Below are 25,898 nucleotides of genomic sequence, written 5' to 3'. Positions count from 1 at the left end.
ACAGGAGGGATGCAGCTCCCTGGTGGTGGCTCCAACTCAGCCATGAAAAGTCACATGCTAAGAGACTAATTCTGCATGTAAGAAATCATGTGAGGGGGTGAGAAACAGCAAGCTATAAACAGATGGTGTAGTCACACACACACACACACACACACACACACACACACACTCATTGGAAAAAATTTCCAAAGGACATATACTAAAATGTTTATAGTGGTTATCACTGAGAAAAAATATTAAATATTAAAGTTGATTTTTATTATCTTTTATCTGCCTTTTTTTTTTTGCACCTGTGCCTATGTGCAATGATCATGTATTACTTTTGCAGTCAGACAAATACATAAGCTCTACTTTAAAACTGTTTATTAATCTACCAGGTTAACGACAAATACTGAAACTCAGTCTTGGCCTGAACCTGGTGACCTGGAGCTGGTGGAAGCCCTGGTGAGAGACAGCTTAGACACTGGCTCACTCTCTCCTGGCTGAAGCCTGACTCCTGGTGGACAGAAGCATCAACGACAGACTTCTATTTTCAAACGTCTACATGGACATCTTAGGGAAAGTTTATTTATCCCCTCATTTTGTCATTCAACAAGTATGTACTGATCACATTCTACATGCCAAGCATGACAGGAATGTAAAAATAAGTTTGAGATGACGCCTTTGAGGAAAACAGCTTCTCTCTACTTTCGTTCGCATTTTCTTTTGTTTCAATAGTAGGGTATAGTGTGGTAGTTTTCTTCATGTAAGTCCTGCTCCTCAGTTACAATTCAGTTTCTTTCCAGGTTGCTACTGAGAATGGAATATTCTTCTTGGTGTCTTTTCTGACTGCAGTAGTGACCCGGAGGCTATGGATTTTCATGTGTTGTTCCATGTGGCCACTTTACTGGACTGTTAGCTGTTCAGACTCTTCTTGGCTCTCAAGGTATACAATCATCACAGAAAGAATTGCTTCTCCTGAAATAGAGCAGTAGTAGTTCTCATTTCAGAGATCTGTGCACACTGGGTATTCTCCACCCTTCTCGCCTAGCTTTGTAACCAGGGAAACTTCTGGTCGGTCCTGCTAGTGGGAGGGACTGGCAGGAGATGAGAAGGCAAGAGAGAGAGGATTTAGACCATGCATTTCCTCCTCCTACCCCCAGGTTCCCTACTCAAGAGGTGCAGCAGCTGCTGAGTTCTTTGCCTCCACTCAGGGCCGCAGTTCCTGTCTGAAGGCTGCTGGCCACCTCCTGCTCTCCCAAGGCTCCCTGCCTGCTCCCACCCCTTGCCTCTTCAGGCCTTGCCAGGGAATTGCCTCTCCCCTTGTGTTGGTCCCCTGAACCTTCCCCATACCTTTCTAGTACTTGTGATCCCTGATTAAAAGTTTCTCAGTGGCCTGAGAGGACCATCTGTGTCCTCCCTGTCCTCTTACGTCTGACTGGCATAGGAGCTTCAAAACATTTAGTTTTAAATAATTGCTTTTTATGAAGATTTGTTAACTCTATTAAAAATATTTACTTCTGCTTGGTTTCTGCTTAAGTTATAAATGCCTTTGTGGGCTCAAACTGCCTGGAACTGCATCTCTGCATCTATGAATGTGTAGTAGTGCTTTTAAACTGCAGTAGCTACACAAAGGTTAATTCATAAAAAAGTAAGCTATCCATGGCATTTACATGAAAGCATAGGAAATTCATCCTTTCTAATTTAACATCAGTATCAAAAGGCGGGTTCTCTTATTTGGAATTAATTGATAACATTGTCCAATTAATTGATAACATTTTCCAGGTACAAGTGTGAAGACTTGCACCTGGAAAAGATGAGTTAACAACGACTCTTCTTGTAACAATTGGAACAAATCTCTGCAAGTCACTATTCTTACTGTTCTTAAATTCAGGTTTGGCTGTATGAGGGTGAACAAAACTATAAAATACACTTGGAACATAAGGAATAAGTTGTGTTTGGTGGTTATGTTCCTTTTTCAGAATCAGTACATAACTTGTGACATTTATTTATTTACTTATTTATTATCATTTTTTAAGATGGAGTCTCACTCTGTCACCTAGCCTGGAGTGCAGTGGCGCGATCTTGGCTCACTGCAATCTCCACCTCCCAGGTTCAAGCGATTCTCCTGCCTCAGGCTCCTGAGCAGCTGAGATTACAGGTGTGCGCCACCATGCCCAGCCAATTTTTACATATTTAATAGAGATGGCGTTTCACCATGTTGCCCAGGCTGGTCTCAAACTCCTGACCTCAAGTGACCTGCCCACCTCAGCCTCCCAAAGTGCTGGGATTACAGGTGCGTGCCACTGCACCTGGCCCATAACTTGTGGTATTTAAATGGCATCATATGGAAGGGCTGCCCTCAATTGTTGAATACTACTATAAACAGGCAAGACATGTGCCTCCCTCACCAGAAACTCTGGCTCACTGCATTAGTTTTTTCCAGGGTTCAGCTAATGGTGTACTTTCACAATCATGCTCACTGTGGTATGTGCTAGGTATTCAGGCAGTGAATATCTGCTTTACAAAACTTTAAAAATCTGCTTTCACATAATAAGATTCTTTGAAACCAAAAAACAAGCATTTCCAAACTTTCAAGCTTGATTTTACAATTACAGAAAGTTGGCTGCTCAGTGCCCCACTGCTGGATACAGCAAGACGTGTGCTGCAGGCTCTCCCCAGCACCACGTGCTCCAGAACAGGCCCTGTGTCCATGTTACACACTGTGTGTTCAGGGCCACATGTCTAATAGGATGATGGGTCTCAAAGAGCTCTCATCACTTATTTCTTGGCCTGAGTTATGATGCTTACATATTTTCCTGGCATAAATTCACACCTGTGCCTTGACCACTACTGGGATCCATCCCTCAGGAAACTGGCAGGAGTGAGTCATGACTGAAAAGCTTGTTAAGAAGTTAATGTCACTTCCGGTTACATCACAAGCACACTTCGTATCTCGAAGTAACTCCATCCCCCAACAAATTTTTTTTTTTTTGAGATGGAGTCTCGCTCTGTCGCCCAGGCTGGAGTGCAGTGGTGCGATCTCGACTCACCGCAAGCTCCGCCTCCCAGGTTCACACCATTCTCCTGCCTCAGCCTCCCGAGTAGCTGGGACTACAGGGCACTCGCCACTATGCCTGGCTAATCTTTTGTATTTTTAGTGGAGACGGGGTTTCACCGTGTTAGCCAGGATGGTCTCGATCTCCTGACCTCGTGATCCACCCGCCTCGGCCTCCCAAAGTGTTGGGATTACAGGCGTGAGCCACCACGCCTGGCCTGTAAAAATGTTATTTTTAAAGAATCAAAATTGGCCAGGCACGGTGGCTCATGCCTGTAATCCTAGCATTTTGGGTGGCTGAGGCGGGCGGATTGCCTGAGCTCAGGAGTTTTGAGACCAGCCTGGGCAAGACGGTAAAACCGTGTCTTTACTAAAATACAAAAAAATTAGCCAGGTGTGGTGGTGTGTGCCTGTAGTCCCAGCTACTCAGGAGGCTGAGGCAGGAGAAGTGCTTGAACCCAAGAGGCGGAGGTTGCAGTGAGCCGAGATCGCGTCATTGCACTCCAGCCTGGGCAAAAGAGCACAAGACTCCGTCTCCAAAAAAAAAAGTAATAATAAATAAATAAAAAACTGGGCTATAAATTTCTGAATGAAATATTAGTAAAGATAATGGATTGGAGCCACAAGTAATTTTATTTCCTCCTAAGCCTCCACCAAAATTACAGTAAAGGAATCCTTAAAAGCCATCAATCCTTAAAAGTGAGGAGAACAAGTGAGATAATGGCAACATGATGCTGGAGGTGGAAACATGACGGGCTAATGATAACTGACCTGGCAAGTCGAGTGGGGAATGCCAAGGCATCAACGTGGCAGAGGTCTCAGAGGCTTGGGAAGTGGCAGCAGGTAGGGAAGGGGAAGATGGGTCTCCAGACACCCTCTCCTACTCCAGGCCATGGGAAGATCTCAGAACCAAGAGGCCCCAGATAGAGAGCCAGGGGCTTGGGTACCATTTCAGTCAGAAGATCAAAGTGATAGGCACATACTGATTGATGTATGACGACTTTCCTCTTTCCCTACCTGGCACTCGGAACGCAGGGAGCCATGCCTTGACCTACTGGACCGAAAAGATGAGCCTGACCCTACCTACCATCTAGTCTCAACACGGTGGCAAGGGATCCCTATAACATCAAAGTCTCATCATGATACTCCTTTGGGGGAAACCCTGGGTAAAAGCCAAAGTCCTTCCCATGACCTAAAAGGTCCCACCTTATCTGAAGCTCCATGATCCTCGGCCTCGACTTCTACCACTGTTTCCTCCCCTCCGGCTAGACTGGTCTCCTTACTAGACGCTGAACCCACCCAGCCTTCCATCCTCCCTCGGGGCCTTTGCACTTGCTTTTCCCTCTGCCTGGGATCATCCTTTCCTGGGTGTCTGAAAGGCACATTCACTTCCTTGAAGTCTTGACTCAAACACTTTCTTGGTGAGATCCACCTTGGCCACTCTACTAAAACTGCACTCATACCTCCCAACCCTTTCCATATTCAATCTTTCATTCATTTTCTCCTTAGCATAGCACTTATAACTATTTGGCATATTAACATATTATTTTTCATACCATAAGCTTCAAGAACACAGAATTTTTGGTCTCTTCTGCTCGCTGATGTGTTTCAACAAGAATAAAACAGGCACTCACTATTTATTGAGGCTGGGCGTGGTGGCTCACACCTGTAATCCCAGCACTTTGGGAGGCTGAGGTGGGTGGATCACCTGAGGTCAGGAGTTCGAGACCAGCCTGACCAACATGGCAAAACCCCGTCTCTACTAAAAATACAAAAATTAGCCTCGGGTGGTGGTGGGCACCTGTTATCCCAACTACTTGGGAGGCTGAGGCAGGAGAATCACTTGAACCTGGGAGGTGGAGGTTGCAGTGAGCTGAGATCATGTCATTGCACTCCAGCCTGGGAAGAAGAGCAAGAGTTGGTCTCATAAATAAATAAATTTATTGAATAAAAAAAGAAACTTCCCTAGAACTGAAAGGATTTTCCAGGTTCAAAGACCCACCAAGTGCCCGGTGCAGACTTTTAAAACACGGGGAGCAAAGACAGAAGAATCTACAAGTTGATAGAGGTTACAAACAAAAGACCACACACATCAGGGTGACTTCAAACTTGACAACAATGTGGGAAAGTGTAAAACAATGGACAAGTAATTTCTTACCTACAATTTATTCCCAGCCAAACTCTCAGACACGTCTGAAGGTAGAATAAAAGCATTTTGAGTCTCCTGAGGTGTAAAAATACTTTTCCTCCACACACCCCTGCTCCACAAAGCTACTAGAGGGTACATGCCACCTGTGCCAGAAAGCACAGTCAGTCCTGTAATCAGATGGGGTGCAGGGAGAAGCAAAGGAAAGCTCCAGGGTGATGATGGAGGGAGATTCTGGGGATGGCACCTGTACACTACAGTGCAACCACTCCAGACAGGAGGGAAGCCAGTCGGGACCAAGCCTCTGCAACGTACAATCCCTCCGGCCTGATAAAACTACTAGAGGATGGGTCGCACTGAAATAGCAGAATAAACCAAGAAGGCAGGATGGAGCATCCAGAAAATGGGAATCTCACTCAGAATAAAGGCAGAGGACATCCCAGGCCAACAGCCAGCAGCCTTCCAGACATGGCAGGAGGACTCCAGGAGGGATCACGCAACGGCGGGGGGAGAACCGACTACCTGAAGGGGCCATCCTTGTGGGAATACGCACGACATGCGACTAAGAAGAGGGAGAGGAAGTAGCAGTAGGGACAAATTAACTCTCAACCGGGCAGGAGGAGTGGCATATTTTGTGTTCAGGACACACAAAAAGTAAAAGAAAAATGACTGTTTAGAAATATGGAGCTGCAAGAAGAAACCAGGACAAGTGGGGAGGGATGGGCACAGGACTACCGGAGTCTTCTACAAGCCATTGAAAGAATAATTCCTGTATGGATTCCTTTAAAGAGATCAGAGCTAACTTTCAACATGGTAACACTGACTTCTTAACTAAGCTCCCTGTTCTTCCCATCTGGGTGATTTCTCCTTCCCAGTATCCACCCACCAAATGCAATGGTGACAACGCTGGTACCTAGCATCCAGGCGGGAAAACCATGACAGAATCGAAGAGTACTTTGAAATAGTTTTATTGGCTCATAAGACCTTTGCATATAAAAAAAATACCCAAAACACTATGCAGTATTAAATCACAATTACATTTTTTTTTTTACCAATTAAAACTACCTAGAATATACATTTTTTAAAGAAAAAAAAATCCTACAGAACTGAATTCTGAAATGACATTATGACTTAAATACTATGACAAAATAGATAATTCCTTATAACATTAATTCATTGCACAAAGCCGCCAGATATTTTCATAAGCATAACCGCTGCACTGAGTGCAAATGAACACAATTTCAAAGTTACACATTTAGTTGAAATAACTGCGCCTCCACCTATGAAACTCTTAAATTTCTGGCACAAAATGTTGGTCTGTTCTAACTTCCACCAGGCAACCAACTTTGCAATCCAGTTACTTTCTTTCTGGCCCTCCCTTAAAAAAAGCAACATCCTTCTGCTGTCATGGCCTGAGGAGTCAGCACCTCCTCTGCTTGAAGAAATCTACTCCCCTCAACTCTTCAGGCAGGTACTCCTGATCCACAGGCTCGCTGTACATGGGGTTGTACTTGTAGCCTTTGCCATAGCCCAAATCCTTCATCAGCCTAGTGGGCGCGTTCCTCAGGTGCAGGGGCACGGGGGGCAGTGGCCCCTGGTGGTTCCTCAGGCAGGCTTTGACGTTGTTGTAGGCGCTGTACACCTCAATGGACTTTGGGGCTCTGGCAAAGTAGACCACACACTGGGCCAGAAGCACCTACCAATGACACAGAGGACACATTTTACTAGCAAGATGCCGAGCTTCTGTTCTGCAGAGCCCCTTCTGATACACAGCTCTAGGTAATTCTGAGAAGATCCCCACATGCTTTTATTATCCCCCTTTTGCACCTACAGTCTGGATAACCACCTATGACAGACAGAAGAAATTCCCAGGAGGTGAGAGGCAAACCAGGTGAGTGGTTTTCATTTTTTTTTAACTGAAGGACTTTTTACTAAATTCAATTTTTCTTAAGCCCCCAATATATAAAAGAGATGAATATGAAGCTGCTCTGGGGGCGAACTTGCAGAGGCTTGCTGCTCAGCTCCTTTAACCTTTCTGCTCCCTGGAAAATATGGAGCATGTGCTCTGAACCCCAGAATCCTGAGGACAGTTTGAAACATGACCTCGTTGACACAGAAGGTTTCCCTCTCTAGGAGTCTAAGAGTCTACAATTGGAATTCAAAAGCCAAGCAGCATATTCAGTGGGCCCAATACACCAGTGGTGAAGGAGGGACATTTATTCAAATCTACAAAAGGACAGAGCACAAGAGAGAAAAGAAGTGACTTGCAAGAACTGAGCTGATTACTTTACCTCACATTCGGGCATGCCTATAAAATGACAGCCTTGGTAGGCAGCAACTGCTTGTGTTAACGCAGACGGGTCTGCCAGACCTGCCACACACAGAGAGACAAAGGAGAGTTTCAGTCATGACACACACTGTCCTCCTGGCCTATGTGCAGGTGACCAGAGACCACCACTGCTCGTACACTTGGTGACCGAAACAATCCCATGTAGCAAAACAGACTGACTTAGCTCTAGTCTCTGATCACATGAACTTACGCAAGAAATATTTAGTGAGTGGTTACTGTGTGGTGTTAAGAACTGTTTCCTTGTGGATAAAAACTCTACATCTAGAAAAATATGAGTCTCTGTATAACAAACATAAGAAGTGAAGGCTATGGAGACATTCACCAGGATGGAAACACTAAAAACAAAACATCCCCTAAGACCAAAGAAGAGAAGAACTTTCCTGATCTTTTTCTTCATATAGTGTCTAGAGTCTTCCATTTCTACCTTGGGAGCTGTCCAAAGAAAACCTTGAACACCTGACTTAAAGCAAAGTTAAAAGCAGCTCATCTATTGCAATACTCTGAACAGCCACTCATGTTAGTAAAAACACTCCCGAAGAGGAAACAGAAAATGGTGACTTTATGAACATAAACATTCAAAAGCACATACACCAGGAAGTAAACGACTGAGCTCAGGCACAGTCTTATCTTCTCCTGCCAGTCTCACATAGCCGAGACATTCTTCCTGCTACCCCCCGCCCACCCCGCCCTGCCAAAAAAAAAAAAAGCCACGACGTAACTGTTAGCCATTTCCCCACCCTCACGGACACAGGGCTCCGGGACCCTCCCATCACACTCACCTATGTCCTCGCTGGCAAACCTGACAAGCCTCCGTGCCACGTAGAGCGGGTCCTCTCCTCCCTCGAGCATGCGAGCCAGCCAGTAGAGGGAGGCATTCTGGTCTGAGCCCCGCATGGACTTGTGCAGGGCGGAGATGCAGTTGTAATGTTCCTCACCTGACATCACAAAGAGCACCACTCACACAGAGCTCACAGGAGGGTCGCCCAAGCCATCTTCACCTCCGCCAGCTGACTTCCAGGAAGCCTGAACAAATAAAGGCCCTGAGAAAGCCAAGGAGGGGTTTGCGCAGCTGCCTTAACCGTGCTCTGAGCGGGGTGCACCGGCTGCTCGGGCTATATCCCAGGACATGCCCCAGCGCCGTTCTCTGTGGGGCTGGGGAGCCTGTTCGGTGACCCAGTCCTATTATTCAGGGGAAGAGGCTGCTGCAGCAGAAACCTGTGGCCGTCGACATGGAGTGCACACACAAGCACAGAGGCAGGAGGCAGGAGGCAGGGGACATTCACTTGGAAAGGTGGTCCTCCCAGCTGGTGGATTTGCCAGAGACAAGAGTGGAGGGAGGGCAAGTCTTATGTTCTGGCTCCATCCTGTGGCCCACCATCTACTGGAGCAAAATCAATGGTGGGCCTGGTTGGAGCCGGGAGGATGTAGAGCCAAGTGGCAAGGGCAGCTGTTATAGCCCATCTGTTCCTCAGTGTCATTTCCAGCTGCCTTTCTGATATCCGAAGCCTGTGGTCATTTAAACCTCCTTCTGCCAGCCTTGGTGTGGGGACACCTGCGTGGCAGGGTCCCAGAAGGACCGACACATGGACTAACCAGCTCCCGCCCTGAAGGTACGGAAGCCCACTCTCACCGCCTGGTCTTATCCCATTTTTACCCTAGGTTCACATGAAATCAGTGAAATGTGCTTTAAAAAAAGGCATATTTAAGGGCAAAAAATGACAGCTAAACAGTTCTCAGGAACTGAGCAGTGGCACCTGCACACATTTCACTATTCTCTGGCCATCGTCCCTTAGGTAAGTTCAAGGAGGGGACACCCTCCTCACGAGAAAGCAGAGGATGGTGTTCCCGCCAGTCTCACTCCTCCCAGAGGAGCACCTGGTCTGTGCTCAGCATAAGCCCGTGTCCACAATACGACTGGCACCAGTCACAAATCCTGGCAGCTGAGCTCGCTAGTAAGATGACAGTTGGTCTGCAGGTGGAGACGACAGCAAGCAGAAGATGCTGGCCTCCTACAGGGGAAAGAGCTGCAGGACCCACGGCTCAGCCTGAGTGATTGTGGTTTCTGAGAACCAGGGCAGATGGATGGGTCAACCCAGCTACCGGATTTCTGAGGAGGAACTGAGTGTCTCCTGTGCAGGGCTCTCCTGGTGAAGTCAGAGTGCTATGGATACTGGCCGAGAGGGAGTCCTGGATGACGTCTGCATGGTTCTGGCCCACTCCCTCACCCTGCTGGCCCAGGCACTCTGGCTACACTCTGCTCCTTTGCAGGGTGGAGGAAGGTGGGGAAGAGGGTAGTAGATAACAGGCCTGGCTAAACTCACGGGCATGGGGGCTCAAAGAAACTACCCACACCACTTTATGTCAAATTTAAACTCCCCCTACACAGGTTAGTCATCTTTTCCCACTTCGTCAACGCCAGGGGCAATACCACCAGTGTAACAGGCAAGAGCACAGGCTCTGGGACCAGGCAGCCTGGGCTGGACCCCCAAGCTCATGGGCCATGGGCAAGCTCCTGATCCTCACTGTGCCTCAGGTTTCTCATCTGTAAAATGGGAAAGACGAGACCACCTACCTCACAGGGCTATATTAAATAACACACGCCTGGCATAGAGCAGGCACTGTAGAAAGATTCTTTTGCATCAGTGATAGACACTAGTATTATTCTATGTTACCTTCAGTGTTTGCTTTTATTATATACTGCTTTATAACCTGAAATTCGACGATTTCTATAGAACCCCGATGCCAATGCATGGCAGAGAGTTCGCTCTCTTAGAAATTCCTTCACTCTGATGCAGAAACATCACTGGATCCTACTAGTGGGTAACTATGTACTAGATGACATATAAAAAATAATAACAACTCTGGGGGTGGGTCTTTGTCTCACTCCAGTTATAAAAAGGCTCAAGATTATAAGCTGACAGGTTTCCAGGGCAATGCTTCCACCATCCCTATTTATAGAGCAAAGCCTGTAAAAGCAGCTTTCTCCAGGATCTGAATGATATTTACGTGTCTGCGGATCCACTGTGGGGCAGACATGTTGCACTGGGGTGGGGTGTGTGAGCACGCTCATACTGGGAAGATGTATAGGATGTGGGGTTCTTAAGGCGGTGGCACTAGGCAGCCTCCACCGCCCCCAGCTCCAAGCTATAGACAAGGTCATCCCCACTGTGCAGAGCTCTGCAATGTGGGGCTCAGGAAGTGGGATTCCTAGGACTGAACCCCTCCAAGATCCGCTCTGTGTGTATGTGCATGGAGGGGTGACCCCTCTCAGGAGCATGATGTAATGGGTGAGATCAGTAACAGCATGGCAAGGCTGGTGTGGAGGCAAACGCGGATAGGGGGAAGGACAGTCTTGGGAACCAGTCAGACCTGGATTTACGGGTCAGTTTCACCGCCTGCTTTGTGAACGCAAGCACGTTTTGTTACCTTAAAATGTGGGTAATATTAATAGCTATCTCCATAAAGTTATTTTAAGAATTTAAAAAATGAATACACCTATAAAGTACTCAATGGCTGAGTGTTAGTGAATGCCATATTATACGGATCTCAACTGACAGTCTGATAAAATGTCAAAGAACAGTCCTAGTCGTTCCAATCAAAACAAGGCAAATCCTTTGGGGCACCTACAAGAAGAGAGAGAGACCGCTGCTGCTGCACCTCAGAAACGATGGAGATCCTGGCATGGTGAGATTTTTTTAATGTCTGAAAATCTTTTTCTTGTTCATATCTACATTTTTTCTATTTGGCCAAAAGTCAAGCGGGGCTCTACACCTAGAACGTGTTGCTTTTCAGACCTTGCCAGCATTCACGTCATCTCCAGAGCACTAGGGAGAGCCAGCCATCTGAGCAGGCCCCGCTGAGGCACATTCACGTCACAATGTAGACAAGATTGTTTATTCAACTTGCCAGTGTGTCCTTAGCGCTAATGTACACCCCCGAGCTACCATCAGCTGAGGCACGCTAAAGCCAAAAAGCTTTAGTCAGTCCCCCAAGGTCATGCAGCGAGTGTGCTTACCCACGAAGAGGCAGCGCCTGGAACCAAAGTCATTCTTAAGCCCCTCCACCCCTTCTCTAACCAGTAAGGACTCTCCATTGTCACGTGGCACAGCCTATGTGAGATCTGGAACATTCAATTATCAGCTTCCTTTTCTGGCAGAGCTTTGAAAAGTGTGGAAATTATATTCCACAGTTACTGCAACATGATTCCATCCAGAGTCCCACAAATGCTCAAGCAGCAGAAGTTTGCTCATCTACAGTATGTTATCTTCATCTCCCACTTCTTTTATAAGAAGATGCAAATGTGCTGTGCTAACGACATTTAATATTGCTAGGTCACAGATTTAATAAGAGCTGGTATCAAATCTGCTATCTGTAAATGCAGTTCTACACAAACAGATAAGTGCACACGGCAAAATTAAATTTTTGAAAAAGCTACTACATAAAAACTTCAAGATCCATGACAATTTATTTTTTAGTATAGACTCTAGAAATAAAGCATTTTAATTCTCAATTAAAACTAATAAGTCATTATGACAAAAGTCTTCTTTTTATTTACTGCCATTGTAAATGATCACAAAACACATTCACTGTCAAGTGAACGCACACGCTTTCAAAGGTGATTGTATTCTGTAAATGGGGAATAGCCAACTACCTTCTAAGGTGAATGTGCAGCCTGCCACTTCCAACCCCAAAACTTCTCTAGATTCTCAACAGGGCAGCTTCTGCTTCATGCCTCTCTTCGGAAAGGTCAGCCCTGTGTGGAAGGCTTAATACCAACATGGAGATCCACCTGAGAATCACTGGAATGCTTTGGACCCAGCTCAAAGTCAGGCTTCCAGAAATGAGAATGTGTGCACACACTTCTTTCCGTACAGTTTCACTCTTTCCACAGGTGAATTACTTACCTGCCCGGTCATATAAAATGTGGGATCGCTGTAGGCCCTCCTTCACATCATTCTCTGTGATCAGAACTCTACTCGGAGAATAGGATTGCCCACTCTTCTTACAGAACATCTTCCTAGAGCTTAACCTAGCCAGCACCGCCAGCTGCAGTCCGTTCAACCCAGCTCGGGCGTCACCGTCACTGAGGTAAGCCAGGGTGTCTACTGCTTTATCCTCTATGAACATGGCGGGCCTGAAACACAACCAGGATTAGTTACGGTCACACTCAGGCTGCATACTTCTTGTTCTGCACGTCTTAGAAACTCACACTTCTCGGCAAGGACCCTGAAGAGTTCAAGGCCTTTGCCTCTTATTCTCACGTGACTTTGTCAAAGTGCTTAAGCATCATCAAGACTACGAACTGACCGGGTCTCCTAAGTCACCACATTATCGCCCTGTATCTTATGAGTGTCGAGATATCTCACTGCATAGGTTCATACATCTAAGTTTGTGTGAAACAGACACTGACTGGCCTGGAAAGTCACTGTTGACAGGTGGTCTCTCTGGTTCTACCCTGCAGAACAGTGAAAACTTTATTAGAAATGCTAGCACCTCATTACCATGTATGGAAAACATGTTCCAAATGCAGCCTACATCCTGATGAGGCAGACGTGCTTAGACCACTTTCCACACAGGGGAGAGTCAGCATTACATCTGAATATTAGCTCTGAAGGGTTCCAGATCATGCAGTTCAATTCCTTCATTTTAAAAACAACAAATTGGGTCCCTAGTTACTCTGAGCACAGCAGGTCCTAGAAGCAGGTTTCAGGAATCTTGGCCTGGGGAATCTTGGAAGCTGCAGTAGGTCATCTCATAGTGGGCACTAATCATGCAAAATCCGCACAGGGTAGCAGAGAGGTCACTGGCCTGGGAAGCGACGAGCAGACTGCTGGTACATAGCCATGAGACCCCGAGTAAGCCACCTAGCTTCTCTCTGAACATCAGGACTAAAACTTACAGTCACATTTCTAAATTTGGACCTTCATAAATAAGATCTAACTATGATCAGAAGGCTGACTCAGTAAAATTTTCTATTCCTAGTTGAGTTAAACAAGACATCTAACACATTTCGTGACTTAGTGGGGTCTTATATTATTCCTGGCTGAGCTGCTAGCTGCACATTTGTGAAGCAAAAAAAATAAAATTTTTCAGTTACAGTTCACCCATGTCATTATCAACATTCAGCTGAGAACATCTACAGTAAATAATAAGTCCATTAGGACTGTCCGAACCAGCTACCTGGAAAACAATGTACAAGCACCAATGGGGCTGGGCTGGGGGCCGGGTGGTTTCCGAAGGGGACCCAGCTTGACTGCTGGATCAGTGCAGAACTCCCCAGCACACACCCACTCACTGACACTACTCTGCTCACTGACTAACCCAAATAACACCAATCTGCATTTCATTCATGGAAGGATTTGTTCCCAATGCCTTAAAGATGCCTCATCTCACCCCCATTATTTACCAAAGTTGATTTCCAGTTACTCCTTGTGGGTCTCTCACCACACCTAAGACAACTGGCCAGCCCCAGCTTTACAACAAATGACTCTCTCCTCACTCATGCCAAGGGCCTGGGCCCCAGAGCCACCAGTGCAGCCAGGAGACCCATCTTCCTCTCTCCTGATGGTAGCCTTCTCTCAGCAGACCTCACAGAACAACAACAAAACAAACACCGGGGCCATGTCACTGGCACTCTGTAAAGCCTGTGGGTCGCTGCTCAACCAGAAATTAGTCAGCAAGTCTTCTGCAAGATGATTTAGAAGACAATGATGGACAGAACATACACTAAAGAAAATGTATGGGGAAGGACCAGCATCAGAGGGGTGTGGCAGTACGAGACATGCCTGAGAGGGAAGGGTGCACTCTTGGCCCGTTACTGCACTCAGCCTGTGTGGGAAGACAGGTAGGGAGAACAGAAACTGCTTGGGCATCTCATTTCCGCCTCAGAACTAATAAAAACAATGGATTCTCTCTCCTTGGAAAGCTGCCTAGCAACAAAAAGCCTCCAGGACAATTGAGGGAAGAAAACGGAGTCAAAGCAGGAGCCCCAGTGGCTCCTAACGGACTGAACCAGCCTATATCCTGCACCATGGGTTGGATTGTGTGTTGATTACATTACATTCATCATCTCTCCATCCCTACTACATGCAGAGCACCTCAAGGACAGGAATATTTTATTCTTTGTATTCCCAGACCTGGTAGATGATAGGCATCCAATATTTGCACAATAAATGGACTAAATTCAGTTTCATCATAATCTCAGAGTGAAACCTTTACTTCTTATAAATTATATGGAAAGTATAGAGAAAACAAAAAGAGTCCATATTTCCAGCACCGAGAGATAATACTGTACTTGTTATTTCACAGCAGAATGAAAGCTACTGTGTCAAGTGTTGAATTTATGACCCACTCACCCATGCAACCATCAACCTTACAGCTAACTTTCAAAACAAAAATTGGGACCATATTTTGTATAGTTTTACATCTTTAACCATTAAATAATTGTTTGAAAAACAAGCTACTCAGACCTGTCAACATTTACTTTTAAGAAATTTACACTAAATTTTAAAAATAGATAAAGGGAGAAAATTCACCTTCCGCTAGACTACCTTGACGTCAGTATTTTGTTATGTACCCCTTCTCCATGAATTTGTCTTTTGTATGTATTTAGGGGCATGGCGTGCTCTTGGGACAGTGACGAGATGGGCAACCTTATATACCATGGTATTTACTAGTATAAACTACCTCATTTCCATTAGTCCTCATATATAGACAGGGAGGCAGGCCTTATTAATTCGGAGAGAAGCCAACTAGCCGTCTACTCCACAGATTTATGAACAGTATGCTATGAATAAGTCTTTAGCAATGATTATGTATTTTATGTGGTTGGAAAATAAGGTCTTCCTTTGGCTTTTAAACTCCTGACCAAAGTACAAGTGGTTCCACTCTTCTGGTTTGGAGTCATGGGGAATGGAGGTGCTGCCACAACGAAAGCTACCCGAGCTCCCGCCACTCCCTTCTTCTTCCTCCCCTTGGGTATAATCCACATTTTAAATTTCACCCCTGTCCAAAAGAAGAAAGTATTTCGAGGCCCAGATCAATCTGTCAGCAACTCTGTCCAAGTAATACAGGACCTGCTGACAGCACTCACAATGATCACACAAGAAAAGTACAAAATGGGGATTCACTGTGAAGAAGACTGAGCAGGGAAAGGTTCCACTTAAACACCCAATATATCTTGAACTCCCATTTACTAAGTTCTGAAGAACAAAGTAAGATATACTAAAATACCTTGAGATCTTAGAATGGGAAGCCCATGAGAGAATTCACACCAAGAATGATGAAGGGATAGTTGTACTGATATTGGCAAAATCCCTCAGCAAACTGCTGCACAAACTATTTTGAAAGAGTGTTCCCAGTCTAGAGAATTTACAATTATTTTTAAATTTAAGCATATATTAAAATTAAGCATATATTGATAAAATGTTTTGCATTTAAAAATAACCTTCCAAAGGTAGAATACAATAAAAAGAGGTGAAATCTATTCTGGGGATAGACTGCCCCAAATGTCGTAACATCCTACATGGAAATAAACAATAGGAAGTAAATTATGTTGTTATAATAAAACACTATTCATAATAAGGGAAAATTGCTTAAAATAAATGCATTGGAAAAGATTCTATTTCTAGTTAACAAAACCTAGAGATAAAAACAGACTTAATGGAGCTTGGCTTCTCCAACTGAAGAGAAGGGCTTTAATCTTAACAGAGGAATGTAGGAAGCTCTCTTCTTTCTTATTCCAGGTGCCTAAATCCTGAAGCTGTCTACACATTGGGTAATGCTGGAATTTGGAGGATACTACTTAGCTGGATGTGTAAGTTGGAGAAGGAGTGTAGTAAGTAAAAACGTACCTGTTATTTCAAGGCAGAACGAAAGAATATGCATGGCTTGGTTAAACTCTCCCTCTCTAAATTACAAACCAAACCCCACAAATCTCTTTCACTAAGGAAAAGGAACATTTCATGGTCAGGGTGATAATTGCTGTGTAGAGGTTCTCAACTAGGGATATGCATCAAGTTAGATACAAATACAGCCACATGTACCTTACCTACCACAGACTGAGCTCAAATCTCCAGGGACAGACCCTGGGCAAGGCATGTTTCTAAAATGTATCCCAGGGAAGTGTGATGTGCAGATCTGGTTAAAAGGCTCTCCTGCTGCTGTTACACAAAGAAGTGCCAAGAGAGAAAAGTCAGAACGGAAAAACCGAGCAGTGGGTCCATCCTCTGTAAACTTGGCACCTCCACCCATTGTAGCACTTGAAGTCACTGAGAAGACACAGACATGCCTTAAACACTGGCTCCATCACACTGAGGCTGGTTGGTCTTGGGCATGTTACTTAACCTTTTTGTGCCTCAGTTTCCTCATCTAGTAAATAGGAGGTAATGAGACCTACTTTGCAGAGCTGTATTGAGGACTGTATGAGATTAAGACATGTGGAATGCTTAGAGCAGTGCCTGCCATATCATGAGACTCGACAAATACTGCTATTGTTATCAACAGTGAGGAGAATCACCCTCATCAGACCGTGCAACAGCATACTCTCCAGAACTGCACATATTCAAGGGAGAGCCCCAGATGCTGCCGCTTCCGTAACATCAGAGTGAAAGCAAAGCAAAACAAAACTTACTTTCTCCACAAAGAGAGAAGGTATATTTCAGATGAGGACATCTTTCTGTTTAATCCTATGGAGGCACATGTCTTTCCAAATTACATTATACTTGGTAGGGGTCTGTAGTGGGTTGAATAGTGACCCCAAAAGATGTAAGTCCTAATCCCTGGAACCTGTGACTGTGACTTTATTTGGAAATAGGGTCTTTGTAGACATAACTAAGGGTCTCAAGATGAAATCATCCTGGATTTAGAGTGTACTTTAAATCCAATCACAAATGTCCTTACAAAACACAGAAAAAGAGAAGACATAAGGACACAGAGAAGAAGGCCACCATGTGAAGATGGATGTAGAGACTGGAGTGACATGGTCATTAAGCCAAGGAATGCCAAGAGCCATCAGATGCTGGATGAGAGCATGGCCTTGTTGATACCTTGATTTTGGTCTTCCGGCTTTCAGAACTGTGAGGATAAAGCTCTGTGTTCTGAGCCACCCAGTTTGTGGCAATTGTTACAGCAGCCATAGGAAATGCATGCAAGGACCATGAGATCTGTGGTTCTGGCTGCTGGTGCTTTAATGGCATTATTTTAACGCACCGTTGTATTAAAACAGCTACGTTAATGTGCTATATTAATGTACTTAAAAACATTTTAAATAAAAATATTGAAATCTACTCTATACCAACCATTTATTCTGGCCAATAGCTTCCCGGAGAGAGAAAGTAAGTATATGGGGTTAAAAGTCTTTTCTTTCAACTAGATTAGTGTCACCAAATCTGATTTATATGCACAAGGATGTATACATAGCTGTCAACAGGGATTGGAAAGCAAAATGTTACCTAAAACAACTAAAAGACATCACAATCCACTCTTAATTATCCATGACAGTTGGGGTGGCAGGTACTTGTATTCGGAAATCACTTGTAAGAGTTCTTTCTGTGGCCTATGATATCTCCTAACTTAACTTCTTGTTAGAATTGCGAACAAGTAGACCAATTAATGGATTTAAGCTTAATATTCTTTCATTTTACTCTGCTTGCTGCTCATGAAAAAGGCAATAGTATTAAAGAAAAAGGCTCTTGCTACCTGGGTAATTATCCCTTATGCTGGATAATACAAAACATATTAAACTACTTTTCTCATATTGAAAGCTAGGATTTATTCATTTCCAAACAATTCACCAAGCACATAACATGTGCCAGGCACCGTGCTGGGGATATGAACAAGGACAAGCTCCTGTCCTCACAGTCTTCCCAGGAAAGCAGGGGACACAAGATAGCAAATATAATTGAGATCAATTCTAAGCAAGTGGTAGTGGAAATAGTAAATCATTTACCGGATATGGGAAGTTTTCTCTGAAAAGCAATTTTAGCAGATTAAGAATCTCTAGCTCATTTTTATATCAGTTTCAATAACTAAATCTTAATTATTTCACTTGATCTTCTCAAACTTTAATGTGCCTGCAAATCACCTGAGGATTTTTAATAATAAAATACAGAAATTCTTCTCACAAGGATGAGCTCCTTGGCTGCCACTTTTCTCATTTCATTTAAATTCCTGCATGGCAGTGACTGGGGAGACGTGAAAAAACCTGGGGATATCTGAGTAACAACTGATTATTATTGACTTCATGTCATCAATATTAATTATTGATTTCATGTTCTATTTCATGAACTGATGAAATGAAATCAATAAAAATCACCCCAGACAAGTACACATGCAGAATATTAAGTTGCAGATACCTTACGATAACCAGTACACAGAACAAAGAACACACAGAAACAGGAAACATGTTAGGATTTCCCCCATTTTCTTTCAATTTGTCTTTACCATGTGGTTCTATGCGTCTGTGATGAGAATTCTGTTACAGAAAACCTACACATGAGTATCCCACATCTGAAGTGCCTGAGACCAGAAGTGGTCTGAATTTCCTATTTTTTTGATTTTAGGATATTTGCATCATATACTTACCAGATGAGCAACCCAAAATCCAGAAATCTGAAGTGCTCCAATAAGCATTTCCTTTGAGCATCATGAAGGTGCTCAAAAAGCTTTAGATTTGGGAGCATTTTGGATTTCAGATTTGGGATACTCAACCTGTACTAGATATGAGGAGCTGGCAGCCCCCTTAGGCTCTGACAAATGCCCACCATATAAAGGGCTTCTGAGTATGAGTCCATGCGGCTGATACCAGCAGGTCCCACACACTGCTTGTGGCCACAGATCTAATGGCTATCCCCATCACAGTGGTATTCCAAAACGAGGCCACTCTGTCCTACCCAGTGGTCCACGGGACAAATGTTTCAAGGCTTTCATTAGACACAGCAGAATTCTTCCTCCATCTCAGACAGGAGCAAATGGGGCCAGACACATAGGGAGAGCCTGTTGAAACCTAAACCCTGAGCCTAAAACTATGCCTTGTACTTTAATCCTCACAGAAAAGTGGCTCCAGAACTTGGCCTCAGGGCAGGCACGAGCAGCTGCAGAGTCCACAGCAGGAGGAGGTGGGCAACAGCCTCTCATCAGACCAGATTATGTTCCATGGCAGTATTTCAGCCAACATATGAACAAATACCATCTGAAGAATATGTTCCAATATAAAAAAACGGAAAACCCCTGACCCAAGAAATCCAATTGATTATCTATGATATATACTCGGTGCATTAATGAGCTCATGTGGTACTCATGATGCAGAAACAGGTCACTAAAAGGATAGGGACAGCCTCTAATGTCATATTCAGTTAACATTCCTTTACTTTCATGAAGCTGACTTTCAAGTACGCAAAAAGGATTACATAATTTTAAGGTTACAAGTTACATTAATTTTTACTTGATTTTTTTTAACAAAATGCTAAACTGCAGGTTAAAAAGAAATTGAAACGTGAGTACAATGCTCAAAAGAGTTGTATGGTAAGTCTAGGAAGTATCTATCTATTTGTTCTATTCAATGAGGGACATAAAGCCTTTCAAATCATCAATAAGGCTTCCCATAGAAGCCTAAGCACAAAAGCAACACCCAAGAACCAAAACAACAAAGCAAAGTTAAAGCGTGAAGAATTATAGAAACACACATCAGAGGCTAGAAAATGCATCCTAAAGTTTGCAGGGATACCTTTGTTAGGTATAATCCAACATTTCCCTCCTCTTTTATTTTCATTACAGGCAGATCAACATTTCTTCTCTGTCCCCACCCTCTCCTCACTGATGCCCAGCCCTTTCTGGCCCCCTGCCAGACTCTCTGGGAGGTGTGTGCCCCCAGGACGCTGCACACTGTCAACTTACTCTGAGCTGCTGTTGCTGCTGTGGCTCAGAGGGTCAGTGGGACGGCTAGAGTCTAGGACGTGGATTCCCAGGGAGTTGATCGCTCGCATTAAAATAGTCACCATTGCCTCTACTGGAAGCTTCTCAAGAACAATCACTCGACAGCGGCTCAGAAGAGCAGCGTTGACCTGGAAGGAAGGGTTTTCAGTGGTTGCCCCAATCAGAGTGATCGTCCCACATTCCACGTGAGGAAGGAAAGTGTCCTAATCATGGGAGGAAAACAGAAAACAGTGATTCCAGTCAACAGCCACCTGCAGAATCCTATGTAAGTTGGCTATCCCTTCCTTCCTTTTCCTCGTTTTTATCTTTCGAGTTCAGGAATAGCAGCAGCCTTATATTCATTGAATATGGATGCAATATTTGGGGGAGTACAATTCTTGCTTTTAAGTCTGAAACACACGTCTAAGCTTGATCTCTTGCTAGTAGACTAATAGCTTTAAGTAGAATTCTAGCTTAGTTTCAACATAAATGATTTCTTTACTCAGAAAACCATCTTCTACCAAAGGCTGAACTGGCACATAGCTTATATGTAACAGCTATTTATTTATAGACAAGAAAGAACACACAAAAACAACACTTCCAGAATCTTCTTCCACTGCAAGTACTCAATCATATTATTATTACTCCTAACGAAGTTGGTGATTATGCTGTTTTATGGGGAAAAAATACTAAGATGAGTCAATGGTCCAATATGAAACCTAGAATGCTAACATCCCGTCAGAACTTTAAAAGGGTCTGTTTATTCGAAAAGGTTCAAAAAAGGCTCAGAGTTTTGTGAAATATTCTATGTACGATTAAAAAGTGGCAAAAAAACACATTTTAAAAGTTATGCCTAAAAATTTATTTTAATTTTTTTTAATGTAGAGTACAGCTCTCAGATCTCAGCCTGATAAAATTTTAATGTTTATTTTTTTTAAATCCCTAAGTGGCTTTGTTTATAAAAATAGCTTGTGTCCTTTTATTTCGGAAAGCCATTTAAATAAACAGTAATCATTAGCTCTTCCAACACTTACCTTGAAGAGAGACTGCAGTTGCAGAAAACAGATTAATTTTGAAAATAAAAATATGGTTAAAGAAATTTTTAAAAACCCATTAAAATAATGATCTTAAAATCATTATTTTACTGTTCACAATGACTCCTAGTATTTAGATTAAAAATTTCTAAAACTGGAAATTTGATTCAAAGCTGCTTTTCTGATATGTATAGCTCAGGGATATACCAACCATTTCATTTATTAGATAGAGAAAGCATTTTCTTGTTACCAAAAAACACTAAGAAATGTATGGGGAAACAGGCTTGAAGGAGATGGGTTGACAAGCCTATGCTTCTTTGTAAACAAAGCTCATAATAAGTCTCTAGCATTTGTATAGTGATCTCACATACTTTATATTGTTTGATGTTCACAACGACCAAAAGGTAGAAGGAAGTTAATATACCTGCTGAGATTTATTGAACCGATGAATCTCATCAATAAAAAGGATGGTTTTCCTTTTGAAAAAGCTCTTTTCATTTTGAGCTTGTTTTATGACATCTCGCACATCATTTGTCTTGGCATTTGTTGCAGATAATGTCACAAACCTTATGCTATGTTTCTTGCTGTTGTTGGCTATGATGTGAGCCAGAGTGGTCTAGAAAAGATGACATACATAGAGTTTGAAAAGCTGATAAGACACAGAGAGACCAGTACCCATGGGAACTACTACAAGCAGCATCACTGTTTACCAAGCAACTTGAACTCTGAAGAATGCTTAGCACAGATACAATAAAAAATACCACAGTACATTAAAAAAAAAAAAAATTATAAATAAAACAGTAAAGTAGCTAAACTTTAGGCTAATCCTGACCTTTTCTCCTCTGTCTCTAACCACCTTTGATTCCTTTTTGGGGGACTCTTTAAGATCTCTGGAATCCCAGTAAAGAGAGGCTGTCTTGATTTAGCAGAGTGACAGCTGTGACCTCTCACCAAAGAGAAAATTCTCCCTCCTCTAGCCAAGACAGCACGGAAGGATCTAGGTACAGAACTCATCGCAGAACCACAGCCCGAACTGGAAGCTCAGGACAGCTGAGAAAAGGAGAGTGAGGGAGCATTTGCCTTGAGACCAATGGCATCGACCTAGCATTTGAGATGACTGCAGGCCACTTCTGCATGTTCACTCTGGTAGGAGATGAAGGGCAGCACTGTGGTCACATTAGCGATTACTAGAAAACCAAGGAGACCCAAGTAAAGCACTTCTTGGGTGCTTGACAAATATGTATATGCTGTTATTAATATGAATGTTATTGTTATTAGTACTAAAGGATGAGAAGAAAAACTGAAGACTGTTTAATGAATGGGACAAATCTGCACCTAAATGGAAAGGTGGCACTTTGTTTTCTAAAAGTTGTAGAGCACCCATTCTGTGGCTGCTTCTTTACGAAATCCCCGCCTGCCTGCCTTTTGGAATCAGGCTCGCAAGTCACAGATGCCTAGGCTTGCAAATGACCAACGTCCATCTCACTGAGCAGCCTGGACCACCCAAACCTCTTGCCTGGCATCTGGTAGGTGGAATGATCTCACCCACTAGTCTCCCTAAGGACCTTCTTGCTGTCTGGGGCCACCAACAGCTGATTATCCATTCTCATGATCTTATGTAAAGACTTCACAATTACTAAGAATGATACTGCTCAATTCCTTAAATGGGGTCAACAATTCAACCACCATCATCATAAAATGTTATTTGGGATAGATGTGGTTTATTCCTGGCCAAAGGGAAGGCATGAGTGCAAACAAGAAGGCACAAAAAGGGCAATTCATTCCAGGAACTGGAGTTAAAGGGGGTGTGGTTAAGTTGTGGGAAATAAAGCTAGAAAGAAAAATAGGAGAAAAATCATAAAAGCCTTGTGTGCAAAGGAGTCTGAATCTCAAAGCTACAAGAACTCTTTACAGTTTGACCCCTGAATTCTTCCTTTCCCTCCCTGATGCTGGTTCTTCTCCCTTATTATGGATAAAAGAGCATCCTGTATTTAAGCACTTCTTAGCTTCCTCTGTTTTCTGGCTCACCTCCTCCATTTTTTCTCAAGTGCTTTTCCAATGACATGCTTTCTAGACTCACAATATCCTAACTGCCCTCGTCTGGAATGCCGACGCCTCACGAATGGACATAGAACTGGACACCAAAATGCACGGATGTTTCTTCTGTAGCGTACAAGGCATTATGAGAAAAGTTATGGAAATACCGGATGAAAATGACTTACAGATGAAAAAGTTTTTATGTTAGTTTTATAAATACTTGAGTATATTTAGTAAAATAAATATATTCTCAAGAATATAACAATGTTAAACATATTCTCAAGAATAAATAAATATCAGTCCGTTAAACCAACAACTAGTGGAAAGGGAAGGAAGCACAACAGAATTAATTTGATTTTTTTTTCAAAGCTGAAACCGTATTACGTACAAACGGAATCTACAAATGTTTCTTTACAATTTAAACATGCTGATTCCTTGCGAATTCGGTTACTAAATCAAAGTCTGGGGAGGGCGCGGGGAGACCGACGGAAGATAAAGGCAGATCAAATCTACGAGTCCATATCTTGTAAAACTGTGGATTCACAGACATCTTCCTTTCGAAAACCCGGCAAGCCTGCCTTAAGAATCTGGGGGTGTGTGCCCCTTTCACACCCATCACAGACTCCACCTGTGGATCAGGCACTGCCCCAGCCCAGCCCGCGTCTGCACCCCTGGGCCCTCGTATCCAGGACAGCCAGGCGGCTTCTTTGGGGGCAGCACACCCGGCTCTCCGACCGTCAGCTGCATCCACCGCCGAGAAAACTACGGAAGCCCTGCGGCCAAGGCCGCACTCACCTTGCCGCAGCCTGGCGGCCCCCACAGGATAAGCGAGGGGATTTCGCTGGTCTCCAGGAGCGAGCGCAGCAGGGTATCCTGGCCCACGGCCCTGCTCTGCCCGAAGTAGTCCTGGAGCGTGTCAGGACGCATCGTGTCGGCCAGCGGCTTGCCCTGTAGCATCTGTCGGATCTCCTCGGCCGCCGGCGCCCGGGGGTGCGGGCGGCCCCCGCCGCTGGCCCCGAAGGCGGTGGCGGCTTCGGCAGCGTCCGCGTCCCAGTGCCCCGGGTCGTCCTCGCCGTCCGCGTCCGCGTCCCCGTCGCCATCGCCGTCGCCCACGGCCTCCTCCTCCTCCTGCGCCTCCGCCTCGTCCCAGCTGCGCGGAGACGCGCTCCCCGCCGCGGCGGCGGCCGTCGGCCTCTTCCCCGACCCCTTCCTCCCGGGGCTGCTGGAGCGGGCCACCGGGAAGTCGGGGATGAGGCGGGCGCCGCTGGGCGTGGGCGGCGCGTCGTAGCTCTCGCGGCTCTCGGTCTCGCCGCCGTCGTCGCCCTCCTCGCCCTCGCCCTCGCTGCTCTCGGCTGCCGTCGGGGTGGCAGGCTGCTTCAGCGCCGAGCTCTCCGACAGCCGCCGCCTCTTGGCGCCGGGCGGCGAGGGCCCCTTGGCCCGCTCCCCGGCGCGGTGCGACCCGGCCGCGGGCTCCGCGTGCCCCGCGGGGTGGAGCAGCAGACAGCGGTCCAGGTGCGAGTTGATGTGCGCGGCGGGCATCATCTGCTGGCACACGGGGCACTGCACCTGGTGGAGCTGCGAGAGGAAGGGGTCGTCTTCCGGCCCGCTCACCTCCATGGCGGCCGCCGCCCTCCCCGGCGCCCGGCGCGGCCGCAGCAGCCCGTGCGCACGCCGAGGCCTCCGATGCCCTCCGCTAGGCCCCGCGCCGCGCGACCCTCGCTCGGGGAGCCAGCAGGACTCTCGCGGGCCGGGGGAGGGCGCCGCTCATGCCTCACGTCCGCAGCTCCCGCGTCCGCCCGCCCTCGGCCGGCAGCTGGCAGCGCCTCGCGCGGCGTGTCGGGAAGTGTAGTTCGTGGCCGTTTGCCCCGGCGGCGGCAGCGCCTCGCGCGGCATGTAGGGAAGTGTAGTCCGCGGCCGTTTGTCCCAATCACCGCCGATAATACCTCGCGCGGCACTTCGGGAAGTGTAGTCCGCGGCCATTCGCCCCAGCCGCCGTGCGTCCATTTCCGACTCTGAGAACAGCCTTTGTGAGGGGTCGCGGGGCGAGCGTGGTGCGCGTGCGCGAGGTTGCGCGGTGGAGGGCGCAGCCCTCCGCCCCGGCCTGCGAGGCGCGCGCGGGCGGGGAGGAGCCACGGAGCGCGCGAGGTTGTTGGAGCCGCGAGCGCTGCTTTCCCGGATGTTGAATGGGCCTGTGGGGAGAAGCAGGAGGCGGCCGCGGCGGGTCGTTTGTAACGAAAGGGAAATGGGGAAAAAAACCCAAAAGCCTCCAATAGAAAACCAGTGTTCTATTGGACCCGAACAGCAGAAAAAATACAAACAAGTACGCGGGTGAAAGAAATGCTCACCTCAGTAGTGGTCAGAGAAATGTAAATAAAGCGTCCC

General features: G+C 45.4%; 1 protein-coding gene across 5 annotated transcripts; it reads right to left on the bottom strand.

Annotated features, from left to right (window-relative positions):
* Positions 1 to 346: 346 nt before the first annotated feature.
* Positions 347 to 25,517, bottom strand: WRNIP1 (WRN helicase interacting protein 1). Of its 5 annotated transcripts, none has more exons than XR_009211411.1 (7): positions 24,312 to 25,517; positions 21,904 to 22,095; positions 20,428 to 20,669; positions 12,438 to 12,667; positions 8,313 to 8,468; positions 4,594 to 4,936; positions 347 to 957 (listed from the first exon to the last, which is right to left on the bottom strand). XR_009211411.1 is itself a non-coding variant. In XM_058432677.1 (7 exons), the coding sequence occupies exons 1-7, from the start codon at positions 25,131 to 25,133 to the stop codon at positions 937 to 939; spliced, it is 1,743 nt and encodes a 580-aa protein (XP_058288660.1). In that variant the 5' UTR covers positions 25,134 to 25,517; the 3' UTR covers positions 347 to 936. The 5 variants fall into 5 exon arrangements, 4 of the variants coding, with proteins under 4 accessions (XP_058288660.1, XP_058288661.1, XP_058288659.1 ...); XM_058432677.1 differs by lacking the exon at positions 4,594 to 4,936 and adding an exon at positions 7,475 to 7,554; XM_058432676.1 differs by lacking the exons at positions 347 to 957; positions 4,594 to 4,936 and adding exons at positions 6,136 to 6,879; positions 7,475 to 7,554 and having other exon boundaries at positions 20,428 to 20,594; positions 24,312 to 25,516.
* Between the last annotated feature and the right edge of the window lie 381 nt (positions 25,518 to 25,898).

This window comes from Hylobates moloch, unplaced genomic scaffold, assembly GCF_009828535.3.
Source record: "Hylobates moloch isolate HMO894 unplaced genomic scaffold, HMol_V3 SCAFFOLD_20, whole genome shotgun sequence".
Lineage (NCBI taxonomy): Eukaryota > Metazoa > Chordata > Mammalia > Primates > Hylobatidae > Hylobates > Hylobates moloch.
The sequence above is the reverse complement of the archived record's forward strand: the minus strand, read 5'-3'. Positions and strand labels throughout refer to the sequence as shown.